The 25,789-nt window shown below is 38.2% G+C and overlaps 1 protein-coding gene across 1 annotated transcript; it reads right to left on the bottom strand.

Moving 5' to 3' along the window:
- Window positions 1–669: 669 nt before the first annotated feature.
- On the bottom strand, window positions 670–20,779 carry LOC119878779 (filamin A-interacting protein 1-like). The gene is made up of 2 exons (XM_038589358.1): window positions 17,986–20,779; window positions 670–1,012 (listed from the first exon to the last, which is right to left on the bottom strand). Exons 1-2 carry the CDS (start codon window positions 20,644–20,646, stop codon window positions 821–823), a joined length of 2,853 nt encoding a protein of 950 aa, XP_038445286.1. The 5' UTR covers window positions 20,647–20,779; the 3' UTR covers window positions 670–820.
- Between the last annotated feature and the right edge of the window lie 5,010 nt (window positions 20,780–25,789).

Here is a 25,789-nt window from a genome sequence, read left to right on the forward strand (position 1 = left end):
TGATTCTCATCTCCCAAAAAGATCTCAGTATTAGTGACCTTTGACTCTTAAGTGTCCTGATTGCTTTAGAAAGCACAAATCTAAAATGGTTTTCCTAGTAAGCCTACCAATGTGATTCCATGGCCTGGCATATATAGGAAGGGCAACTTACTAGAAGTGAGACAGAGGACTAATTGCCAGCACTTAAGTGTGCATATTACACCAGTGATTATCAAGTCCTTCACATAAAGAATGTGTTCACCTTTTACTCATTTTTGTTGTTCCTTTCTTTGTTCTTTGTTGTTCCTTACCACTTTTTTTCCTTCTTCTGGTTGTAAAGAAATCATAGTTTTAGACCTTAAAGTAAAAATTTCAATTGTCCTGCCATTTGATGGAAATAATCTGATTTTCTTGAAGCAGATTAGGAATTCTTGGTAGCATATCTTCTTAGCAAATTATGATTCAGTAAAGTTCTGTGAAATGAAAGAGTTACTTCTGAGTTCACCAGAAAACTTTTGAATTGTTCTCATGAATTCAGTCCTATCCCATGCCAATGGTCCAGCTTTGGGCTGGCTTGTAAGTACAATGAGGAATTAGAAGGATTTGGGCTTGTTTGTGTGTATATGCACATACACCCATATAAGTAACAATTGTAGGTGTGCCGCTCTTTTCAGGATACTATTCCCCAGGTCCAGCAACCTGTGAATGAATTACTTGTCATTTTGCTGCTTTACCATTTCTTGGAGAGAGATGACCTTTCCTCTTTGGCCTTCATAGTGGTAATTTTAGCTTTCCAGATACTTCTGTAGGTGAATGTGTCCAGACAGTGCGTTGGCATGACTTACCTTTTCCCTCCCATGTGGACAAAAGTGTTAGAGGTGACAGTCCTTATGATGTGTAGCTTCCCACACCCAGTGTGGTGATTGGATTTATCCATAGGCCCCAGGGGAGCTTTAGGGGAAAGCTTAGTGTTGCCTGTAGATTTTGGTTTAGGGATCCGTGTTGGGATTCTCTGCTTGCATACCTCCTTGATCTTGAATTAAACAGAAGAACAAAAGGTAGTTAATGGCACAGTTTGTGGAGAAGCAGATATTGTTCAGCTTGGAGAATTCAGCTTCTTTGAAAGCACTAGGCTCTGGGGATACATCAGTTAAAGGCTGTCAAGTTGAAGAAAAAAAATTTAGTAAAGTAATTCTCCCAATATATGTTGAGTGTGTACTGTGTGCAAGGCTCTCAACAGTTGATAATACTAAATACAGTATTGTTTCTTGGCAATCATGGTATAGTGGGAGGATAAGCAAGAGTAGTGTCCCAAATTAATCTCAAAGAGTCATTGAAATTGTCAAGGAAAGGTTAATTTCAACTGTGGGGTCTAAGAGAGCTTCATGAAGAAAGTAGTATTTGACTTGGGCCTCTAAAGACTTTTAGGATTTTAGTAGCAGGAATGGGAGGGCATTCTGGTGTAAAGGAATACTTTGGCAGCAAGGTGAGGTAATATTTTGGCAATGTCCCTTAGGTAGGAAATTGGACACAGTTGAGAAATGAAGGGACTTCAGATTAGGTTGTATTTGAGATATGAAATGGGACTGTAACTGGGCTTAGATAGGAAAAATTGTGCCTGATTCTATAGACTGTGTGGGAAAGGGGAGATAGGAAGGACAAAAGCTGAAGGAAGATACATTGTGGAGGTAGAATTGTGGTTAATATTTGTTCTCTGGTAATAAATATGAAGAGAGAGGAGTTACAGATAGGTTGAATGATCTGAACTGGGGGAGAGGGTTGTGGAGTGTGAAAGAGTGAAAGCTTGATTGAGTTCACATTCACTTAGAAATACACTCTTATTTTCATTTAGTTAAGGAAAAATACTCTTGGATAAGAGTATTTACTTGTTGGTAAAGAATGGGGAAAAGTTATCAGCTAACTGTAGTTCTCCCCTTATAATCCACAGCTGGTGGTGATGATTACTTTCCCCCTTTTTGGTTGTATCATCCTTCTTCTTTTCTATGAGTTCAAAAAGTATAAATCTTTTAAAAATGCATTGCAGTTTCATCATAGTTTACTAATACTGTTTTTATGGGAACCCTTCTTACATTGTTTTTCATTCTACAAAATTTGTTTCCATGTTTTTATTGTACTGATAAAGTGCAGTTAAGTCTCTTTATGTAAATATTTAGTTACTTAAAATGCCCCTAGCTTTATAGCAACCATATTTAGATTTTTAAATAAATAGTACATAGACTTAGCTGAAAATATGAATCCTTCAATTAGGGATAAACCATATGGGGAATATACTTTCTTTTGGCACATTTAGTCAGTCTTCTGTATGCCTAGATGCTAGAAGAGGTTTTAGACTTTCTTATATTGTCATTTAAAAAAAATAATCCTAAACATAGCAAGTGAGATGGTTGATACTCTGATATCAGTCTCCTCCTTATCTAAGTGGTATTCCTCATGGTCTCACCATCAGTGCTAAAATGTTCACTCAACATTTTTACCTCTCAAATAAGCAGAACCTTTGTTTGTTTGTTTGTTTGATTTTTAATAATAAAACTCAGTGCCCAGTAAGGGTTTAGTGAGATGGCTTAACCTCAGTGATTGACTAAGATAGTAGTTTGGTAGAGTGCTTTCAAGATCCCTAAAACTCACAGCCCATGACTCATTCATTCATTGCTAGGATCGTTTTCTAAGAAATAATCAGATGTAGGCAAGGCCATTCGTTTTTGCATTATTTATAACAAAAGTTTATACTATGTATTGTACTGTAATCACATGGAAGTATTATACTGTCTTGAAATGATGGTTTTGAAAATATAGGAAAAATGCTTATTCAGAAATGTTAAAAGCAGGATTAAAAACTATATACATGCTTTAACTATGTATGTTTGAAGAGAAAATACTAGGAGAAAATATACCAGTGATGTCAGTGGCTAACTGGTTAGTGAAATTATATGTATTTTTTTTTTATTTTCTTCTATTTCCTTGATTTTCTACAATTAAGTATACAATTAGAAAAAGTAACACTGAGTTATATTAAGAGATAAAAGAAGAAGGAAACAATTAAGACAGCAGAATAACATTTATGTGAACATCAACCATATTTCCCAAAGCCATGAGCAGTAGTGGCTGCAGCTGAAAATCAGTGATGGACTAATTCAAGTTGACTGATCTTGTCACCACAGCATTAATAATACCCCTTTCCAAGATAGGTGTTCTGAGATGTCCTTTAACTTTGTCAAGATACAGATTGGTTCCATTGTACAAAATCTGTTGGAATCCTATTTAAATTGTAGATTCCTGGGCCTTCCCCTAGAAATTGTAATTCACTTGTCTATGGATGTGCCCAGACATCTCATTTTTAATAAACTCTCAGGGTGATTCATGTGATGCAGGTGGTCAGCCTGCCATACTTTGAGAAATACTACTATAGTTGAAATTCCTTTAGAAGTAAGCTTAAGTTTTGGGATGCCTGGCTGACATAGTTGGTGGTGGGTCAGATTCTTGATCTCAGGGTTGTAAGTTTGAGTCCTGCATTGGGTTTACTTAAAAATCACTTAAAAATAAAATCTTAAAAGGGGCCTCTGCGTGGCACGGTTAAGTATCCAAACTCTTGGTTCTTCTGCTCAGGTCATGATCTCAGGGTTGTGAGATCCAGTGCCCATGTCAGGCTCTGGGCTCAACACAGTCTGTTTGGGTTTTTCTCTCCCTCTGCCCCTTCTAACCTCCCTCTCTGCACTCACAATACTTTCTCTCCTTCTCTCTAAAATAAATAAATAAATCTTTTTTTTTTTTTTTTTTTTTTTTTTTTTTTTTTTTAAGATCTTAAAAAAAAAGGGGGAAGAAGAAATAAGGCTTTAAGTTTTCTTTCATCTGGAACTCTGGCCTGCCTGGGTATGAGAGGTTTAATACTAAAGTCCAAGGGCTTCATGACTCCAAGGTTTACATCAAAACTACCTGTAGGGCTTTAAAAGACAGCAGATGCCCACACCCCATCCCATCTTAGAACCTACTGATTCTGATTGTCTAAGAGTGTCCGGGTATGGGCATGAGTTTTTAATGAGCACCACAGGTTATTCAGAACTGAAATCCCTGTGATAAACCAATTGGTATGGAACACAATATTGGTGAGGCTTGTTTGTTTAAGCTATATTGTTATGCTTTGGTGAGGATGATGGTCATTGGTAGGGTCAGTCACCGAAAAGTTTCTGGACTTCCATTGTTCTAGATCATTGATGGTGCAAGCTAATTTTGTGTTGTGTTGATAACTCTCATTTCACTACATAGTTTTTACCTCTAGGTGGCAGCAAAGGCCAGTCATTTTATTAGAACAGTCCTAAATGTCTTTCGCAAATCTTTAAAAAATGATGCTGTGAGTTTTTATTTTTTTCCTGTATGAATTTATACTTGGACGTATTAAGTAAATGAGGTATGGAGCTTGAGATGTTGTCATCTCTTGGATCATTTTTATAGACCATTATGTCAAATAGCTCCAAGAAAGTTTTATCCAAATTTGGAGTGCGTATTCAAGAGGAAATCTCTGCATAGGTCTGTTTTAAGACCACACAGTGAATGCTCTTCTCAGAGTCGGAGGCTCCTGGGTTTCATCAGAAAGCAGATGTCTTGGAGGAGATTAAGCAAGTTGGAAAAGCTCATTCATAGAAGAAAAGTTTTTTTTTTTTTTTTTAAATGTTTAGCTCAGTTCAGCATGGAGATTGGGATTTGGAATGGATTATAGGCCTGAAGGATGCCAAATTCAGTGAGGCAGACGCATTGGTTTTATCTAGGGAGCAGTAGAAAGAACAGGAGTATATGTGTGGAATGTATTCACTAAATTCATAAATGTTGGCTTATCTATAGTTTCTTAAAAAGAAACCAAGCAATCTATAAGACTCCTTGGTTACAGCAAGTCATTAAATGGCATTGAGCCTTTGTGACCAAGAGAAGTACAGAAAGGTGAAAATGTTTTCGGTTTTATTTGAAGTCTTAATTATGTAGCCCAGTTTTTACTTGATGCTTGTGCTCTTTCATATTATCATGAAGGACAAACATCTGAAAGCATACCAGAACAAAATCAGCATTTGTGGGGAAGCTATTAGATCCTAGTTAGACAGCTGGAATCAGGATGTTCCCTTTTCTTTAAATGAAATTAATTTTGTAAGTGCTTGAACTTTTTGGAAATGTATTGGCAACATATTGTCTAAGAAAACAGTGTTCCCTCAGGAGTGTTCTTGACTCCAAGGCCTGCACAGCCCCTCAGTACACTTTAGCTCTAGAGGTTGAAAGGATCAAGGTTCCCAAAGACCTCCTTTCATTTCACTTTGTGGTTATTGGGGTGATGCAGGGAGGGGGCAGATTCAAGGCTGCCTAACTCCCTCAGGGACCCAGCTGTGGTATCAGAATAACAATATTTTGTATTTTTGTTTTTTATCTCTTTTTAATGGGAAAAGTACACAAGTAATTATGATAGATGTGGTAATGAAAAAGAGGAAATGATAAACTGGAAAAAAAATCTTTGAAATATTTTGCCTTCATTTCTTTTGTCTTTATATTGTTTGGGAAATCACTACTAATTTGTATAAAGAAAAAAATGGAAAATAACAGATAATGAATCTGTCACATAGCCTAGAGTTTCATAAACTGCTTTGGCTTTTCTCTTGATTTTCTCAGAACCGCCTCCATACAATGAAACTTTACCATTATAGATTTTACAGTTTATATGGTAAGAGATCTTTCAAAAGGAAACTTAATAGTTGGATTTGCTTATTTCTATTAACCTGTGAGAAAACATTTGGTTTTAAATAGAGTTACAATGCTATGATTTCTATTAAAAAGTTGTCTAGTTTCTGAGGAGGTTAGAGGAAATTGATGCTTTTATTATATAATGTAATATGATTTGTGGTTGTACCTAGTTACATCCCAATCTCTCTGTGGTAATTACACCAGGGGCAGTGAGGACAGTCCAATAATAAACATAGAAATACAGTTTTCAAAATCCTCCTCAGTTTGCTGTCCCTTTTTTTAAAAAAAAAAAGGATTTCATTTATTTATTAATGAGAGAGAGACATAGAGAGAGAGAGAGAGGCAGAGACACAGGCAGAGAGAGAAGCAGGCTCCATGCAGGGAGCCCCGATGTGGGACTTGATCCCAGACACGTAGCATCATATAGAAATAATATGCTAAAAGTAAAGTCAACTACCCTCGAACTGTTGTCTTCCTTGTTTGTCCTCTTTTTCTTTTTTTTTTTTTTAAGATTTTATTTTTAAGTTATTTCTATGTCCAGTGTGGGGTTCAAACTTACAACCCCGAGATCAAGAGTCGCATTTTCTACTGACTGAGCCAGGCGGGCACTGTCCTCTTTTCTTTTTATTCATCTGTCAGATTTTTTACCTCAGGGTGTTTGGTTTTTTTTTCTTCCCTTTTTCATTTTTCATTATTTGCACCCATTTAAATTTTTTCAGTCGTTTACAGGCTTACATTTTACACCAGGCTTGGATTAGCAGCTAGAGCAGAGGCTGCGATGCCAGATAGACTTGGGTCTGCATTCTGATCTGACACCAGCTAGCTGTGTCCTCAGGCAAGCCATTTACCTGTTCAGACTTCAGTTTCCTCAGCTGTAATCCTTATCTGGCGGATTAGAGTACCTACTTGCGTGGTCTTGGAGAGTAGGAAGAGCCTGGCCCATCAAAGTTCCCATATAAGTGTTTGTTGTTACTTGTGTTAATGTTAACGAACTTTGCCTTTTTCCTTATATCTTTTCTTAAGATGCCTGTTTCTTGATCATAATCATAGTTTTTTTGGTTATTTTAATCTTTCTTGTTTTCTGCCTTACCCTTTGTTCTTCCCCTCTCCAATTAATTATTGGAGACATGTTAGCAAGCATAGGGGTTGAAGCAGCTGACCAAGCAGTACTGTGCTTACTCGGCCATTGTGTCTAACCAATTCTGACCCAGAAAAGGATCCCTTCACATGATCTTTTCCTCCTTTATCCTACTTGGTCTGGTCATCATCTTTCTTTTATAGAGTTTACCTGAAAACATACTATTTCTACTTTTTCCTCTTTTCCTATCTTTAATTGAAGAATGAAATGGAAATCCTTTGCCTGTGACATTTTTGAATTGTGAAAAGAACATATGGGAGCAGACTGTCACCAACAGGTATATTGTTAGTCATGTAAGCCTTTGTTGAACACCTACTACCAGCAGTATTTAAGTCCTGGGTAAGGTAGTACAGTGGTTTTTAAACTTTATAAGCCCAAGAATGGACCAGGCAGATTGTTTAAATGCACATTTCTTACACTGGTTTCCAATAGGTCTACGCATGTGGAAATCTGTGGAGTCCTGAGTGATTACATTTGAGAAACATGATAAAAGACTATAAAAACAATCTAATAATGGATTATTGCTCTCAAGAGATTATAGTATAGGAGGGATAACAAATAATTATAAAAAGAGGCAAAATAAAGTGCTATAGTAGAGGTACAGTAGTATTTTGGGAACTCACAGGAGATTGTGAAAATAAGAACAGGTTTCCAGAGGAATTGGCACTTTGAGATAGGATAGTAAGATTCAATAGGAGAAACAAAAAGAGTATTCTAGCCCTAGGAAACAGTATGATCAGATACAAGGCAAGAAGCTCATTGGAATGTAGGAGGATGGCCAGTACAAGTGTTCTGGTGAGGATATAGAGGTTGTCCAGTTTTCAAAGGGAAGATGAGGTAAGAGATGGAGACCTGAGAGAAGGTTTGGACTTTGGATACTCAGTAATGTAAGTGTAAAGTAAGTTCTGTTTTTGGTGGTGGGGGTGGGTGGGGTGGAGAGGACTGGAGAATTGCCATGATTGGGAAGATATTGTAGGAAGATCACTACAATGTGAGTGAAGATTGGGATTAGAGATGTGAGGAGTAAATGCAATAGATTAACCACTTTACACTACCATCTGTTTAGGGGGGGAGTAACACAAATAAAAGGGGGAGAGCAGAGAAAATACCAGAGGCAAAATGGCTGACTAGATCAGGGCTGTAAGCAGAAAAGTGGAGATCTCTCCAGATGTTGAACTTTGGTAACAAGGAAGGTAGTGGACCATGATCAGAAATGAGACAAAAAAACAACCCAAAAGCAGCAGTGCAGTGGGGTGTGGGCACGTGCCAAGTTGACGTGTAGCTGGACCTCCCATGTGGAACTGTTTGGTGGGCACTGAAAATTGGAGATCTTGCCTTGAGAATCATCATGAGAAAAAACTGTTGACATCAGTCAAGTGGCTGAGAACCCAAGGGGAAATTTTAATTCCTCTTCACCTGCCAATCTCTTCTACAATAGATACCTTTACATTCCTTTCCCAGGGCCTGAGAGGTGAGTTTCGTTGGGCCCCATCCTGTGCCCACACCCTCCCGCCCTGCCACAAGGCCACCAGTCATACTGATAAGAGTGGAACTAGTTCTGAGAGCAGCCCCCTGTGGAGGCATTTTTTCCCTGTACTTGCACAATGCACAGTGATTGAGTTGTTATCCAGGCACTGATTGGCTAGCAGGGGGAAGGAAATCCTGCTCCTGCCCTCCAGTGACCAGGCTGGCCCTCCGCCGATGTCGGAGCTGAGCAGACAGATTACATGAACTTGTATTCTGAGGGGGAATCCGCCATCCTTGGCGCAGGGGCACTCAGTAATTACAGGATGCCCCCCCCCCCCCCCAGAGCACATTTCCTTCCTCATTGGCAGCCGGAGAAAACCAGGAGTGGGGGCCATGGTTGATGGGTTGGCTTAAAAAAATAGTAATAATTGTCCATTGTTCTCCCTAGACCTCTCATTACCCTTCTTAGAAGCTAAAATCAGTGGCCCTGGCATTTATATTTCCAAAATTTTTGAAATAAATATGTATTATTCTTATAATCAGAAAAAAGATGTATATAAAAAGAACTGTGTTGCTTATCTGTGTCACTATGACAGATGTCATCCTTCTTCACTGAGATCCTTTCCCATTGACCTCCTCCTTGTTACCCTGAAGGGATTGTTAGGTGTTTAAATGTTTCTTATGTTATGGGCCTTTAGGGGATCTGTCACAATTTTTAGATAACTCCCCTGTCTATACAACTCTAATTTTTTAAAGCCTCAATACTCACTTTTATTAATGAATTCAGGCAAGAACACCATTAAAAGGCAAAGAACAGAAAAAAAAATAGGTCTTTTTTTTTTAAGAGAAGGAAAAGCAGCCAACTCACTAATAATGGACAGTAATTTGTTCTTGAGGAATTGTGAGTAGTTTGAAGAGTGGCTGCATTGAATCAAGTTTTTTATGCACTTAATTGTTTATGAGAGATGCTTTGAAGACCAATTTGAAGACTTTCTCTAAAATGTCACCTTTATTTGTGATGCTTCCTTGGTTATAGTTATTTAATATCCGGAATTTAGAGCCTGAAAGGTTGAGCTCTAACACTTTTCCCCCTGAGCTGGGGAGATAAACAGAGCTTCCTTTTTTTTTTTTTTTTTTCTTTAAGGTGATTTTAGGACCATCATTCTTCCTTTTAAGTTATGGTGTTGCTTGAGAAATGGAAACGCTAAATCAGGGTAGACCATCCAGGAAGATTTTCTAGTCTTCTGCAAAGGCAGAAGTCCCACTATGTCCTGGGCTAAGTTGGTGGTGCTTGTCTTCATGGTGGCTAGACCTTGATCTTTTGATTGGCTTTTCTGGAGGTGTCAGGTCACTACAGCTACCTACTTATAAGCTTGATGTGCATGGTTGTGATGCTCCTTCTGTGGAGCATTTTTACTTACTTCTGATGCTTTTCTCTCCAGCCACCTCTGAGCCAATCAGGTACATCATAGTCCAAGTCCTTGGGCATAGCTTGGCATTTTCCTGAGGAAGAGGAATTGGGCTTCTCTTTGGTCTTGCTTTCTCCCCTGTCCTTCCACAGCACCATCCCCACATCCATCTTCCCCATGCCTGCCCTTATGTGAGGCATGGCCACTCACATTCATTCTTTGTCTTTTCCCTAACCATAACCTTAGGGAGATGGGAGGAGAGCTAGATCCCGCTGGACTATGGTGATAACGGAAGGTTTCAAAAAAGGTAGGGCTTGAGCCAGACTTTTCAGTGTGGGTCATTTGATAAGAGAAGAGGAAATTATCCATATAGAACAGTGGGGAGGAGGTGGGGGATAATCCTGTGTATAGTTAGGGGCATTCCAAGTGTTCTGGCTAAAGTGGCAGACTACTGGACAGAGTGCAGGAATGTAACGTTAAGGCAACCTGTCTGTGCCCTTAAGTAATGGAGAGGATCAAATGCATTTTATTGTGCTTCCTGCTTGTACTGCAGTAGCCTCTCAGTATGTTGCTCTGGAAAGAGAATGGGACGGTAGAATTAGATTTGTGTTATAATGTCTCATTCTTGTCACATACTAATAGGACAACCTGAAGCAATTTTCCTTACATCTCGGAATTAAATTTTTTTTCTTCTAAAATTGTGATAATATCCACTTTATAGGATTATTGTGAAATAACAGTGTAGAAAGCATTGTTTCCATTATCTCACTACCCAGAAGCCTTTTCTGAAGACATGGAATGCTCCCTAGCATTGCACTCAAGGCCCTTCACAGTCTAATAGGACAGGGCCCTTCAAGCCTCACCCCTGCCCCAATCATGTCAGCTACAGACACACTGTGCTGCTCATTGTTTCTTGAACATTGCTTTCTTCCTCTCCCTCTTGTCCTCATACCTCTGCTTTTGTGGGCACCTCCCTGGAACACCTTTTGTCCTCTCTTTATCCTAGTCTTCTTCATCTCCAAGCTCCTACTCAAATCTCATTTATTTCTGAAACCTAACCCCCAAAACTCACCCCCAGGGAAACCTCCTCCTCTAAATTCCTATAGTACTCACTATCTACAGAATTCTTTCTCTGTGTTGTGCTCTTAACTACCTTCTAAGGTTGCCCTCAACTCCTGCCCTAGATTCTAAATCTTACTTGCATAACTGCCTTGCACAGCAATGAGTAATATTAGGTGCTTTATAAATATTTTTTTGTTCAGGGACACCTGGGTGGTTCAGCAGTTGAGCACCTTGCCTTCGGCCCAGGGCATGATCCTGGAGTCCCACGTCGGCTCCCTGCGTGCACCCTGCTTCTCCCTGTGCCTAGTCTCTGCCTCTCTCTCTCTCTCTCTCATGAATAAATAAATAAAATCTTTAAAAAAATTTTTTTAGTTCATTCTTGTAGGTGATTTGTTGAAGAATGAAGAAAGCTTGTATTCTAATAGAAGATATTTGTGTCTCTGGTAGGTTATAAGCTACTACAGAGGGAATTGAAATTTCTCAGAGAAGACTCTTTGGAAAGCTACACAGTAAAGGGTTATCTCTTAAGTCCTTAGGAATCTTCCTGAAACCCATTTTTCACCCACTAAGGCAAATGTGGTTGGTTTTCTAGACTTCTTTACTTCTCCTGAAAACATGTGAGAAATGGAAAGCTCATCTGAAAACTCTAGAATACTGTATTGAAAGAAACAAAAGTACAGGGTATTAACACAAACATAAATGTTCAAATACACACGTGTTTTGATCCAATCTGTCAAGTTATTGGAAACAATCCTTATGTAACTGAAGTCTTCAGTGCAGATTTTTTTTAAGTTGCTTTGAGGCTTATATTTAGTCAGATTCAAGATTTTCATCTCTAAAAACCAGACATAAGACTTTTCAAATGAGCTGTCAATTTTTTCCCACAACAAGTAATGTAAAAGAGGAACTGGCTTATAGTTAGTCCATCTCTCTAATGCAGTGGTTCTTAAATGGAGCTGATTTTACCCCCCAGAGAACATTTGGCTGTGCCAGGAGCCATTTTTGTTTGTCACAGTTGGGGGATGCTACTTGGCATCTAGTGGGTAGAAGCCAAGAATGCTCTTAGACATTCTAGAGTGCATAGGACAGCTTTCCATAACAAGGAATCATCGATCCAAGCTGTTAATAGTCCTGGGGTTGAGAAACTTTGCTTTCATAAGAAGAGAGCTGTTATATTGAGGATTAAAAGGCTAATTCATAGAATCTTAAAGAGAAAAACACATCTTTGGAGACCATCTAGTAGTTAAGACACCTACAAGTAGGAAAATGAAGAAGAATAAATTTAATTTCTGAAAGGAAACTGATGCAGATAATCAGTTTGTTTATTTACGCCCAACATTATTTCCCAAAGGAATTTTAAGCAATTCAAGAAGGGTGTTAAGGGCAGCATGGGTAGCTCAGCAGTTTAGCGCCACCTTCAGCCTGGGGTATGATCCTGGAGACCTGGGATCAATTCCCACATCGGGCTCCCTGCATGGAGCCTGCTTCTCCCTCTCTCTCTCTCTCTCTCTCTCTCTCTCCCTGTTTGTCTCATAAATAAATTTTTTTAAAAATCTAAAAAAAAAAAAAGGTATTAAGACTTGGAGAGAATTCAGAAATCACTGGAAGTTAGAACTAGATATCATCTTAGAGATCACCAAGTCCAGTTCTATTTATTTCACAAAAATTAGATGACTTTTCTAGGATACACAGCTGACTAGGAAAGGCATGAACTGAAACCTGATCTTCTGTTTCCTGGCCTCATGTGTTCCCTTCCACCCCATTACTCCACTTACCTAAATCTTTCATTGGTCAATTTCAAATTTCAATTGCTCTGTGAAGCCTTGTTAATCTACTGTAGTCTTGCTTAATCTCTAGTTTAATATATGGATTTAGTTCGCTACTTGTTTGTTGTCTAATACTCTTCTGTTTCTTGCCTCCTTTCCTTCCTCAAACTCTTTAAGGACAGTGAATCTTTTGTCTCCATACCTGCCCCGTGTTGGATAGAAGGTAGGCAGTTCAATATGTCATGATCGGTGGATTAACCAGTTGTGTCCATGTGGTGCTTTGAAGAGAAGATACCATGTATGTCCTTGAGAAATATGAGTGGCATGTTAGTGAACCCATTCCACCTTTACAGGCCTAAGGAATGCAGAGTGAGACAGCCTTTGTAGGTCTGTAGGACTTGTATACATCCCTACTTATGCAAAGATGACTAGGCTTTCAAAAGCAAAACAGAACTCAAGGGGAAAAAAAAATCCTAGGTAATGTTACAAAAATATCATACAGGACCATTTGGCTATGGGGGAAAAAGGAACTTACTAAAATAAGAAAACTAAAAAAGCTTTCAAAGCCTGCCTTAATTAATTGGAGAAATTTTATTCTCTTGATCAGTAATTTTATTTTCAAAAAACAAGTAAACTTTAAAATGAAGCCACAAGTAAAGATTATCCCTAGGATAGCTGACTGTAGCCCAGGGTACATTTTTATGTCACCATTTTAAGTGTAAAAACTGGTGTCCTGAAGGAATGTTGACAGATTTATATGTGCTCCTATATGAACAGTGTTAAAATTCACTATCAAGTGATAAAGTACTTAGAAGTGTTGGCCAGTTAACTGGCTGGGCTCCCCTAGGGATTCCTTACCCTGCAGTGTTGCTTTCGGGGATGCCCACTCTGATACATTTCACTGCACAGTGGAAGGTCCATCAGTTGGAAAGGAAAGCATTTGGAGTTTAAACGAAAATGAATTTAAAGGGGTTTAAGGTTGGGGACTTTGTTGAACCACTTATCTTCCTTGCTCTTTCTTGGCATTTGCTTCATTGTGGCCTAAGGTGAATGGAGTCCTTTGTTTTGGTTCATCCAAACTGCTCTCTTTAATGTGTGTTCTGGACCATTCCCAAGAAATGCTGTAGGGTTATTGAGGGCCTGGGATCTGAGGGAGAAACAGCTTGTAGGTGTCAGACAGCCTGCTACTGCTCAGCTAAAGATTCAGGCACACATGCTTTGCTGCAGTTGTAAAACTAGGAACCTTCCCACCTTATAAAGTGGTAGTTTTAAGTATTTCTTCTGAATAAAAAAAAACCTGATGAATGAGCTTTCTATTTGTCATGCCAGCCACCAGAGGGCAGAATAGTCACACTTCCTTGGACAGGTGTAATTCTGATAGAGCAGGACTCCCGTCCAAACACACTTGCTATTGTTTATCAATATAGGAATTTCTAAAACAGTGGAATTCCTACTTTAGGATGCCTGCTAAACAGCAGAGGAATTTGTTGAATGCGCAGCTTCCTGGGCCCTACCCTCAGAGATCATCAAGTCCAGTTCTCTTTATTTCACAAAAATTAGATGACTTTTCTAGGATACATACATGTATCCAATATACACGTGTGTTGGATTTTTCTTTGAGAAACACAGATCTTAATGTTTTGGGAATGAATTTTTGCCTGATTGTGTATTCTCTTAGGATTGCAAAGCAAAATGATTTTTAGAGGGGAAAAACAATAACAGAAACCAAGGTATAGAGAAACTGGAATGCTGTTAAAGATCTTTCCCTGCCTTTGTCTACTAAGTTTCAAAGAAGACTCACTCTGTAAAGATTCAGAATCAAAGAAGCCACCGAAAACATGTTTTTGTCTGGAGTTCTACTTCAGTCAGTAATGATCATCAAATGCTTAGGCTTCAAGTCTAAGAATTTTTAAATTAAATATCCCTTTTATGACCATCTTATAGTGCTACCTAATTTTATCCTTTGAGTGTCATGAAGACCCCAAACCTAATGTCTTGGCATTGTGCAGTGTAGTTGTGGAGACCTTCTGAGTAGATTTATGTAATCCTGTCATCATCTTGAATATATAGATAGAAAAAATATATAGAGAGAGACTTTCCTTTATATGTAAAAATCCAGCTATAGTAATGTACAATCTCCTAGTAAGGGTGATGATTTAATTTTTGCTCCCAAGGAACAGAGGCATCCTCCAGGAAAGTTTTGCCACTGTTCTTAAAAGAATACGGAAAATCATTTAAATCTATGATAGGATGCTGCAGTTTAAAAAATTAAAGAGATAGGGGAACTGAGTAAAATGAAAATTGTTTCTGAAGCTGGCACTTCAGATGAAATGAAAGGAAGATATTTTATCAGATGTGTATAAAAACTATCTTCTGTGAGTCTCTAATGGGCTTCCCTCTTCCAAAGATACAAACCTCCACCCTCATGTATCTCATACGAAGATTTTCCAGTGTTACTTCCTCTTTCCTAGCTTTCAAGGATCTTCTGTGATTATATACAAATGAAAAAGAAGGTTCTGTAAACTTTCAAACACACACATGAATGTAAAAATTTAATTTTGAAACTAAGGACCAAAAATATAGAATTTGTGAATGGGAAGATGCTTTTTTTCAGAATTGATGCTGTCTTTACCATAAATTTTATTTTATTTTTCTTAAGGATTTTATTTATTCAGAGAGAGGCAGAGACACAGGCCGAAGGAGAAACGGGCTCCTCGCAGGGAGCCCGATATGGGACTCGATCCCGGACCCTGGGATCACACCCTGAGCCGAAGACAGACGCTCAACTACTGAGCCACCCAGGCATCTCAACCATAAATTTTAATTAGTAACACTTTTAATAATCTATATATGTTATTAATATGACAGTGTTCCTAAATTCTGATGCTGATATGAATTACCATACTGAAGTAACCTTCCCAGTAGAGGAACCTCTAAAAAAGGTTTAGTTCCTTGAAAGTCCAGTAAACTTCTAGTAATGTTAATCACTTGGGATGCCTATTTATAGCTAAGATCTAGAGCAGATGATGAAATGAGATTTTGTGCATTATAATCATGGAGCACAGGTCCTGTGGTGTTAACTTTATTGTAGAGAATTGTTCTGGCTCACGTGAGAAATTGAATCCTTACTAAATGGATGAGCTATTGAGCCCAGAGTTTTTCAAACTCTTAGTTTACAGATGTGCCAGGAATAGATATCTCCTCAGCAGTTGGGGCAGAATATTTTCTCTTTGTGCTATTGTGTGAAAAAGGTTGGGAAGCACTGCAGAGACCTTGTTCTTTGATTCTTTCTAGTTTCTGTCACACTCTAAAACGTTATGTGTACCCTCTCTTGATTATTATTTAGAAAAGCATCTTAAGCAGCAGCATTATCAATGTCTACTTTAAAATATGTTAAATTATGTAGTTTCTTCTAAAGTTCTAGCCCAAGGTGACTTAAAAATAGTGTTGGGGTGCCTGGGTGGCTCAGCTGGTTAAGCATCTGCCTTCAGCTCACGTCCTGATCTCAGGGTCCTGGGATCAAGCCCTGTGTCAGGGTCCCTGCCCAGTGGGCAGTATGCTTCTCCCTCCCCCTCTGCTGCTTACCAGCCCCTGCTCCACCTTGCTCATACTCTTTCTCTCAAATAAATAAATAAAATTTAAAAAATAGTTTTGAAAAACATTTAGACCATCATGTATTTTGTAATACAGTTGGGTCACTGCCAATTCCCAAGATAAATGTGTTTAAACAGAAGCTTTCTCATTCATCACCAGCCTCAGCTTTCATCCCAATTTATTTAATGATGATGCAAGCCCATTGCATTGGTGTTGCAGTTCATCACCATGGAAGTGTTTCTGTCAACAAATCCTCGCTTTGCTATCATGAAATTGATTTTGCAGGGAAAAGGAGGATAATCGTGGAAGATTTCTTTTACTTCTAAAAAGATCTTCAGTTTGCCTGGGTGTCTAAATGAATTGTGTTTAAAATCAGTAATTGGCAGGAAAACTGACCAAACTAAATTAACAGTTATGGGGTTGGAAAAGGGAAACTAGTAATGAGCTACTTTGTCTGAATTTATCTTTTTAATGTGACTTGGGGACCAGAGTATTTAAAATACATTCCTCTGAAAAGTGTTGTTCTCTGCTGTGGAAAGATAGATCATTCTCAAAGAGTCCTAATAAGGTAGGTATCAGAATTCTTAGGATGCCTTGGTTAAGTTTTTCTCACTTACCTTGTAAATGGCATAACAATAATCACAGAAGAAACTTTCCTCAACCAAGATAATGTATGATTTTTTTTAAATATGCCTTTTCTGTAACTTGTGTTTGTAACTATTTTTAGCTTTTATTTGCTTGTTTAGAGGTTGGAGAAAAAATGCAATTACCTTGCAAGCTTCTGAATATAGCCAATTTACAAGCAAGGTAGGAAACACCTACCTTAAATAATTCAAACTGTTTTGGGATTCAGATAAGAAAGAAAAACAAGAATGACATTTTTTTGCTTTGAAGCAGTATTCAAGAGCATATATCATAGTGGCTGATTTCAGGTTTGGATGCAAATATATTTGTTCTATAGGGGTTTTCACTACAGTAGAAATACAGTCAACTCTTGATTGTCAGGGTAACTTGTGTTTTAAAATATGCTTTTTCTCGCTTACTATCACATTTCAAAGCTTTTTACTTTCACCATCAGCTTGTATGTGCTTATAAAAGCAAATTATTTAATATTTTTTATTCACTTGGTGTCAGTAAACATTTATTAAGTTTTCAACATGTGCTAAGCACTTTGCTGGGCACCAGGGATACTGAGATACATCTCAAGCAGGAAGTTAACTTTGCTCCTGAGAGATCTTATAGTTCATTTTAAAATCAAAGAGACATAAATTTTTTTGAACCACTTCCTCTTCCTCTAATAACATGTGATCAGAAGTTGACTGTAAATGGGAAGTGGGACGTAGGTCCTCCTTGCTTTCAAGGAAGAATTAATAGACCTTCTGAACAGGAAATAAAATTATATTATACATGCAAAAATGTAACACAGAATGACCAAAAAAAAAAAAAAATTCAGCAAGCAATGATAAAAAAACAAATTATTTACTGCTTAAAATGTTAAAGTATTTCATCAAGACAAGTTGCAGTGAAATTAATGTGAGTTATGGAAAATGAAATACATAAAGATGTATTTATACAAGTGCAGACTAAATATTTTCCATACAGGTATGTAAATGAAAAGATATACAGTAAGTGCACACTTGATATGACTGTTGCAGGCAACACTTAGTTAGTTTCAGATACTCTTGGATAGTTCATGCACAAACCTTCCCAAAGTACAAGTTCAGTCAGTCTTTTGGGGGATGTGGAGGGATAATTAAAAAGGATTGAGTTCCTTGCAATAATATCACAATAGACTGGATGAGGGTGAGAGTCGTCAGTTATATATGTTACTTACTGTAATTTGTGATTGTCGAGGAAGAGGTGTGGCTGTTGGTGTGATAGTAATACTGCTGGTGACTTTATTGGTGGTTTTGTTTAGTGCCCCATTAGTTAAGCCTTGAGTTCGGTTATCCTGTGGTGGTGTTGAAGGGCTGGCAGGTCTCACGGGGCTGGCTACAGCTTGCATGTAAGGACTTCCTAAGTGAATGTGGATTTTATTATCCTCAGTAGTTATCACACTTGAACTATTGCTGTTTGAACGTTGAAACTGCCATGATGACTGTCGGTCAGGGGAGACTCTGAAAATCGCATGCTTGGCACTGATTTCTATTGGCTCTGGGGAACGTCCCTGCTCAGGAGAGCCTGCTGAACCAGTCATAGCCAAAACCTGAATAGGTGACATTGTCCTTTCTGGAGTTATAGAACCACAAGACTCTGGGGTCTGTGCTCTGGCAAAGGTTGCCATGGTAATTGGGGACATGCTTTGCTCTAAATTCATGAGGCCTTCAGCAGAGGTTTTGGATTTCACCGGTGTTATGGAGGCATTTTGGAGGATGGTTATCCTTTGCTTTGGGGTACCACAGTTTGGTATCACTGCAGTACTTGTGTAAGAGTGAGGACTCTCTGTGGTCGGACTTGTGATTTCAAGAGTGGCTGTGTTTTGGACATGGTCTGGAGTAACTTTTATATGAAGTGGCTGCCCAGGTGTGTGGCTTAGAACTAGATCTCCAGGCTGCATGAAGTTTCCATTGGGCTTAGTTTGTATTTTTCCATTCTGAGGATGGCTCTCCTTAGATTTCATCCAGGGAATCCATAGTTTCCTGTTAACAGGACAGGGAGTAGATGAATTGCATTTGAAGGACAGCACCGATTCCTCGTCATTAGGGTCTTCATCCTGGTCCTCAGTCTCCTCATACAACTGACCATTGATGACTGCTCGTTCCAGAGGAATGAGACTCTTGTAATCGGGTGGCTCATTGTCTACTACTTCTGTCTGAACTTCTTTAGAAAATACTTGAGGGTCAGAGATGATTCTTCCATTGAGACTAGGCCGGAGGCTCTTACTAAAATGCCGGTACCTCTCTAACTCTTTAGTGAGGTTTTCTATCTCTCTTCCTAAATCTCTGTTCCTGTTTTCTTGTTGATTGAGTTTCTTTTGCAGAACTGAATGATCTCCCTGGAGATGACATATCAGGTCCTCAGTTGCCATATATTCATGAATTTTCTCTTTCAGTGCGTCCACTTCTCTTGAGAGGTGCCCTGATTTAGCTTCTTCTTCTTGAAGCCTTTTGAAAAGCCATTGTTCATGGCTGGACTCTGTCTTTTCTGCTAACTTGTACTTATCAAGTTCCATTTTAACATGTTCCAGCTCTTCAGATAAAAATTGAGCTTTATCTCGCTCATTAGCATACTTTCGTTCTAGAGTCTCATACTCATCTTCTGTTTTCATAAGGTCATCCTCAATGGCTTTCATATCCTTTAACTTCAGTCTCAGTCTTTCCACTTCTTGGGAGAGCTCTTTAATCTTATTGTTTTCATGGTGTAATGCTATTGTGGACTTACTAGAATCTTGATTTAATTTGTTTTTTAGGAAATCTTTCTCAATTGCTTCCAATGATTGAAGCCTGTTTTTCAACATATTAACTTTGGACAAGAGATCATTTCCTTTCTCTTCTTCTGCTTTCAGTTTGTTCTTTAGATCATCTCTCTCCTTGGTGACACTGTACATTTTTTCTTCCACATCAGTCTTGGACTTCAGTGCCCTTTTTGTTTCTTCAATTAACTTCTCTGTAACTGTTGTCACTTTATTTTGCTCCATTTGAAGCTGAGAAGAAGCAGCTTGTAACTTATCTTCAGTTTGCTTTAATTTTTCACTCATTGTTTTCCTTTCATCTACCAGCATCACAGTTAATGTTTTCAGTTTAGTTAAGTCCTCTTTTAGGGTGAATTCTGTCTTTTCCAGCCGACTTTCAATGGCTTCTAGCTCTTTGATCCTGACTTTTAAACTTTCCAGTTCTTGAGACAACTGCTTTGTGGTCATCCTTTCTTTTTCTAAATTGCATTTCAGAGAGTAACATTCTTGTTTGCTCTTGTTGAAGGCATCTTCTAATTTGTCCAGAGCCATAATCCTTTTATTGAGTTTTTCAACCTCAAGTTTGAAGTCTTTACTCTGTGATGTTTCCTTTTCGAGCCTCTTATTGAGATCTCTGCACTGTTCCTCCATTTTTATGAGTTCCTCATCCTTCCCTTCCATTTCTAGTACCCGTTTCCTGAGCTCCTCCACCTCAGCCATGATTCCACAGTTTCCATAGTCTCCCTTGTTGATTTTTTCTTTTATATCTTGCAGCTCCTCTTCTGCTTTTCGTAAAGACCTGTTTGTCTCTTCTAACTCATCAATTTGCCGGCTGAGTGCTGCCAGCTTTTGTCGAAGCTGGCGATTTTGGCTGTCCTCATTGGTGAGCTTTGCCATAATTGTTTCTTGGTTCTGGTGAAACTTTGTGGTTTGTGTTTGCAGTTCTTTCTCTAGTCTGGTTGCCTTCTGCTCTTCTTCCTGAACTCTGGTTTCAGCAAGGGCTAGTTTAGCATGTGTTTCCTTCGCACTTGTGGTTAGGTCTTGGATTTTCTGTCTTTGAAGGGCAAGCTGTGCTGTCAGCCTTTGTTGTTCGTCCACCACCATCAAAGCAAAAGACTTTAGTTTGGTCAGCTCCTCTTTCAGGGCGGTGACCCTCTTTTCCTTTTCTTGTTCCTTCTTCTCCTGGGACTTGGTTTCTTGGTCAATCAGCCTTTTTAATCTGAAAAATACAATAATGCATTCTATTTTGTGATTGGTGCTTTAGCAACTTATCAGCTGTGATTAAATATTTGTGTAATTTAAAAATATTTATCAGCTATACAGAATATGGAAAGGAATTCCTGAATTTGACTGGAAAGGAAAATCTTGATAAACAGTTATCTTGCTTTTTTTGCACTCACTACTCCCTCTCTCCCATCCCTTAGTGGAAGAATAAAGACAAAAATAATTGGTTTAAATTGCTTGTGTAACAGAACCAGTAGACAGTCTACCCTGAATGAAAGCTGTAAAAACAGAGTTTCAAGGTGACCTGACCTGGCTTCAATACTGGCCTTACTCTACCAGCTGATTAACCTGGATAGTTTTAGCATCCTTGAGCTTCAGTTTCCCAATAATGAAAAATGGAGGCAATAATTATATTATCTCTGGCCATTTCTGAAAATTAAATGAGATAATTCATCTGAGATTCTCTTAATGCTGGCATATAGTAAGCATTTTTTTTAAATTTTTTTTATAGTAAGCATTTGATAAGAGTTATTGCTGTTGTCTTTTCTTATTAATGTGGTTATAGTTACATTTATAAAATGTTTTGCTTGTACCATTATAATATGTGACACATTAAGTTTGGTGCTCAATTTATTGATTCTCAAGTTAAAATTTTATTCGCATTGCTGCTTAGAAGTTATACACTTCACTGATGGACCTTTCTGCCAATTAAAATCTGGTTTACACTAGCATAACATTGTGCCAGGACTCCATCACTTCACATAAACACATAAACATATCCCCATAGTGACTAGCAGTTGAATGCGATGAATTGAGAGATATATGAAGGGGTTTAGAGTTTTCACAACATACTGGAAGAGCACAGAGTTTGAAAAAGGAAAAGGAGTTTATTGATTAGAGTCAGATGCTAGAAATGAGGAAGAAAAACTCTACTATCAGGAACATAATAGTTCCCTTGTAAGTGATGATTCTATTATAATGTTACTTTTTTCTTTTGCGTTTTAAATTTGTTGGCATAAGGGATGTCATTTTACATTCAGTATAAATTATCTTTTCCACACACGTTTCTTCTCAGCAATGAGGTCATAGCTTTAAATTTGTGGCACTCTTAATTACATTGGGAATGGGCTGATTATAGAGGATGTAATTACAGCTTTGCAGTATTGTTATACAGAAGCTAAAATAGAATGGAATCCCTGAAGAATTGAACTAAAGGACTTGTCATGGTTGAAAAGTTATATTTGTTTTCTGATCAAGCATAAAGAGTTGATAATATTATATCTTTTCTATTAGGAATGAATTAATTATCCAATACATGTCTTTAATCCTTGCCATAAAACTTTGTTTTTGAAAGTTGTTTAAGGATTTGTAAGGACATTTTAAAAGGAAACTAATTTGGAAGAGTCTTCTTGGAAAAGTCTTTCTTGAAATCCTAATCTGCTCTTTTCTTTAATTACACCACATCAGACGAACATGTTTAAAATAATTGTATAATGTAAGAATTCCCACATTTTTTTGTGGGGAGGATCCACTTTTATTTTTTCCTATTCTAAGAACCTGACAGGAGGCTGGCCCAAGGGCTGCAGCCTGTAAAATTCTAAAGAAGCTGAGCTGGATGCTGGGGTGGGGTTGATGATGATCTCATCCACAGTCTTGGCAAGAGGCTTGCCCATGGCTTCTGGCTCTTTCCAACTCCCTATTTGAGACACCTGACAAGAGAAAGATGGCATCTCCTTCCTTGAATGGTCATGAGACTTCACAACCCACTGGTAGATATGTCCACAGGCAAACTGCTTTGGTGGTGAAATAGTTACAGAAACTTTGGCAAAGTACTTCTTCGTCCCACCTTAGCATTAGAATCTTATTTAACAATTTGCTGAGCATAACTGCAGTGAAATAGTTTCCCCTCTTTACATCACAGTTCTTAGACTTTAACTAGAGAACTGTTTCACAAAAACTTTTCAGGATTTTTTTTCAACTTATTAAATAATACCATGTGCTATTTCATTTTCAGGAGAAGGACATGTATTTTCTTAGGATATAAAAGAAGGAAGATTGTTTTGCAATGTAATGAGAAAAGCATTAAAACTGGTGATTAGTGAATCTTGGCAGAGCTCTAACTGGCAAAAAAAGATTTTGAAAAAGTTTAAATTGTTTCCACTTTGTTCATTGTTTTTGGCAGCAAGCATGATGCATCTTTTTCATCATGGTTGCAAGGTCGTGTATCTTTTTGATGGTTTCTGGAAATCAGCTGGCATCTCCTCTGTTTCCAAGCCCCATTTTACAGGGTAGGCACATAAAACTGACAATTTGAGTACATTTGCTCTTAGCAATGTACTACTAGTTTCCTAACAACCTGCTATTTCCCTGGCCAGTCCCATGAGCGAGCATACCATAAGACAGTCAACAGGCTAGTCAGGTAAGGCCTGTCAGGGAGGGAAATCGGAGTTTATATGCAGAAAGAGTTATACTCCCAGCCATCAGCTCAGGAGTTTAGAACCCACAACCAGTGAGAACTGAGGATAGAGAGAGGCCCTGAGAGAACCTTCTCAGAGCCAGTTTGGTGCCTATAATGCTATTACACTCTGTGTGTGTGTGTGTGTGTGTGTGTGAGAGAGAGAGAGAGAGAGAATTAGAATTAGAGGGGACAGGCTGATTATTCTACTGAATTGGAATTAGCATTTCTGGTAGAGTCAAAGGGCTTACCGTAAATCATTCACTATTTCTTGCCTTATATCCCAAAGCATTTGAAGGTTTGAATTTGAGGTTCCTTTATGGACTTAAAAAAAGCATTTCTATGCAAATTAGCAGGTCCTTACAGGATTTGAAGCTGCAAGCCTGGCTTGTACAAAGTGCCCTAAAGAAACTAATTGTCACACTGCTAATTACTGATGTAGGGATTTGTACATGTATGTGTGTGTATATAGTCTTTTCTTCTTTCAAATGTATATGAATAGTTTTAGCAAATATTTGCTATTGACTATTTTAGACATTCGAGGTCCACAAGCATGTATCCAAAACTTTTGAATGCCAAATGTTTTTAAAATTGTAGTTTTTCAAATTTTAGAAAGGCAGTAAGGAGCATCTATCATATATAACAGCTCCAGCAAGGCCTGTGGCACCACCTCCTAAGCATACCTCTGAATACTTCTGCAGTGAACCATATGAATAGTTACACTGAGTGGGATAATTAAGTAATAAATAGCCTCACATCTATTCAGACTTTGCTGCCAGATGATGTATTCAGATAAGAAGTTTGGCCACAGTTTAGAAAATAAAATTGCATAGTTCTTAGATTTTTGAAATTGCAGACAAGGGATTGTGGATATGGAAAATGAAGGTATAGACTATTGTTGTCTTTTGGGTAAGGAGGATATGAATTAAGGGTCCTAAGCTTGCTTTCTTCTTTAGTTGGATTGGGTTTTAAATGAAAATAGTACCTTAATTTTCTGTCTCCATTACTTTTCTTTGCTTAATAAGGTTTTAGGCAGTGATGCTGACTGATTTTATATGCTAATACAGATTGTCATTGATTCTGGGTTTGCTAGCGAAAGTAGATAAATGATTTTGAGCATTTAACTGGAGTACACGTAATCTTGAAAGCTGCATAGAGGGGCATCTGGGAGGCTCAGTTGGTTAAGCAGCTGCCTTTGGCTCAGGTCAGGATCTTGGAGTCCTGAGTCAGGTCCCCAGCTCAGTGGGGAATCGGCTTCTCTCTCTGCCCCTCACCCTGCTTGTGGTCTCTCTCTCTCTCTCTCTTTTGCCCATTCTCTCAAGTAAATAAATCTTAAAAAAGAAAGAAAAGAAAAGAAAGGAAAGGAAAGGAAAAAAAAGAAAAGAAAAGAAAAAAGAAAAGAAAAGAAAAAAGCTTCATAGATCTTGAGATGCAGAATGTTCAGATAAAAAATTCATCCCCTTGGAACTGTGTAGTCAAATTACTGCTCCTATTTTCATGAATAGTTCCAATTAAACACCTATTTATGCTGGGATGTTTGCATAATCTATGCTAGGATTTCTCTAACCTCAGCACTATTAGCAGTTTGAGCCAACTGATTCTTTGTTGTGGGGGCTGTGCATTGTAAAATGTTTAGCAGTATCTTTGGTGTCAACCCACTAGATGCCAGTAGCTGCCCTCCTCTCCACACTTGTGACAACCAAAAAACGTCTCTAGACACGCCCAGTGTCTTCTGGGTGTGAAATCACCCCCAATTGAGAACCACTGATCAGTGAGTGTGTGTGCTTATGGACATTTATATATGTCAGTCTAGACTCCCCATCATTTTGCCTTACTCAGCTTTAATTGAGTACATCAGAAAGTTCCCACCTGAGTTACATATACCCCTGGTGATTATATCTTCCCTGCAAATGTCCTGTTCTTTACAAGTGCTTCTCACAGTTTAAGGTACACATGAATCACCTAGAAATCTTGTTTAAATTCCAGCTTCCATTTCAGTAGATGGGGAGGGCCTCAAATTTTGCATTATGTGAACCTTCCAGGTAATGCCAGGACTATGCATAGCAAGGCTTTACTATTTACATGTTAAATGTTTTGCAAAAATGGTACTATGACTGAATATTAACTCAGCCAGTTGTTCATTATTGATTATATCCCAATCTGTGGACATAGCTTATACTCCTGACCTACAGGGCCATCCATTTTTTTTACAGAGAACATCAGGTAGGTGACCATTACTAAATTAGCTAAAATTTGTCCACACTGATAGAAAAAATGACTCAAAATACATATCACAGGTGGTGGATCAGTAGCTAAATTTTCACCTAAAAGGGATAGTAAATAATTTGAGTTCCAATTTGTGATTTTCCTCACCCAGCCCAAAGATTTAAAATACAGGAGACTGCATAATAGCCACCATTCTTTATTTAGTGCCAGTGAGGTACCACCAAGCACTGAAGTAAGTCATCTTACTTACTATTGGTTCTAATCCTCATAGTAAACTTTTGGTTTGGGGATTATAATCTCTCTTTTACAGCCATGAAAACTGAAGTTCAGAAAGGTCAGAAA

Source organism: Canis lupus, unplaced genomic scaffold (genome assembly GCF_011100685.1).
Source record: "Canis lupus familiaris isolate Mischka breed German Shepherd unplaced genomic scaffold, alternate assembly UU_Cfam_GSD_1.0 chrUn_S1900H2099, whole genome shotgun sequence".
In the NCBI taxonomy this organism is placed as follows: Eukaryota; Metazoa; Chordata; class Mammalia; order Carnivora; family Canidae; genus Canis; species Canis lupus.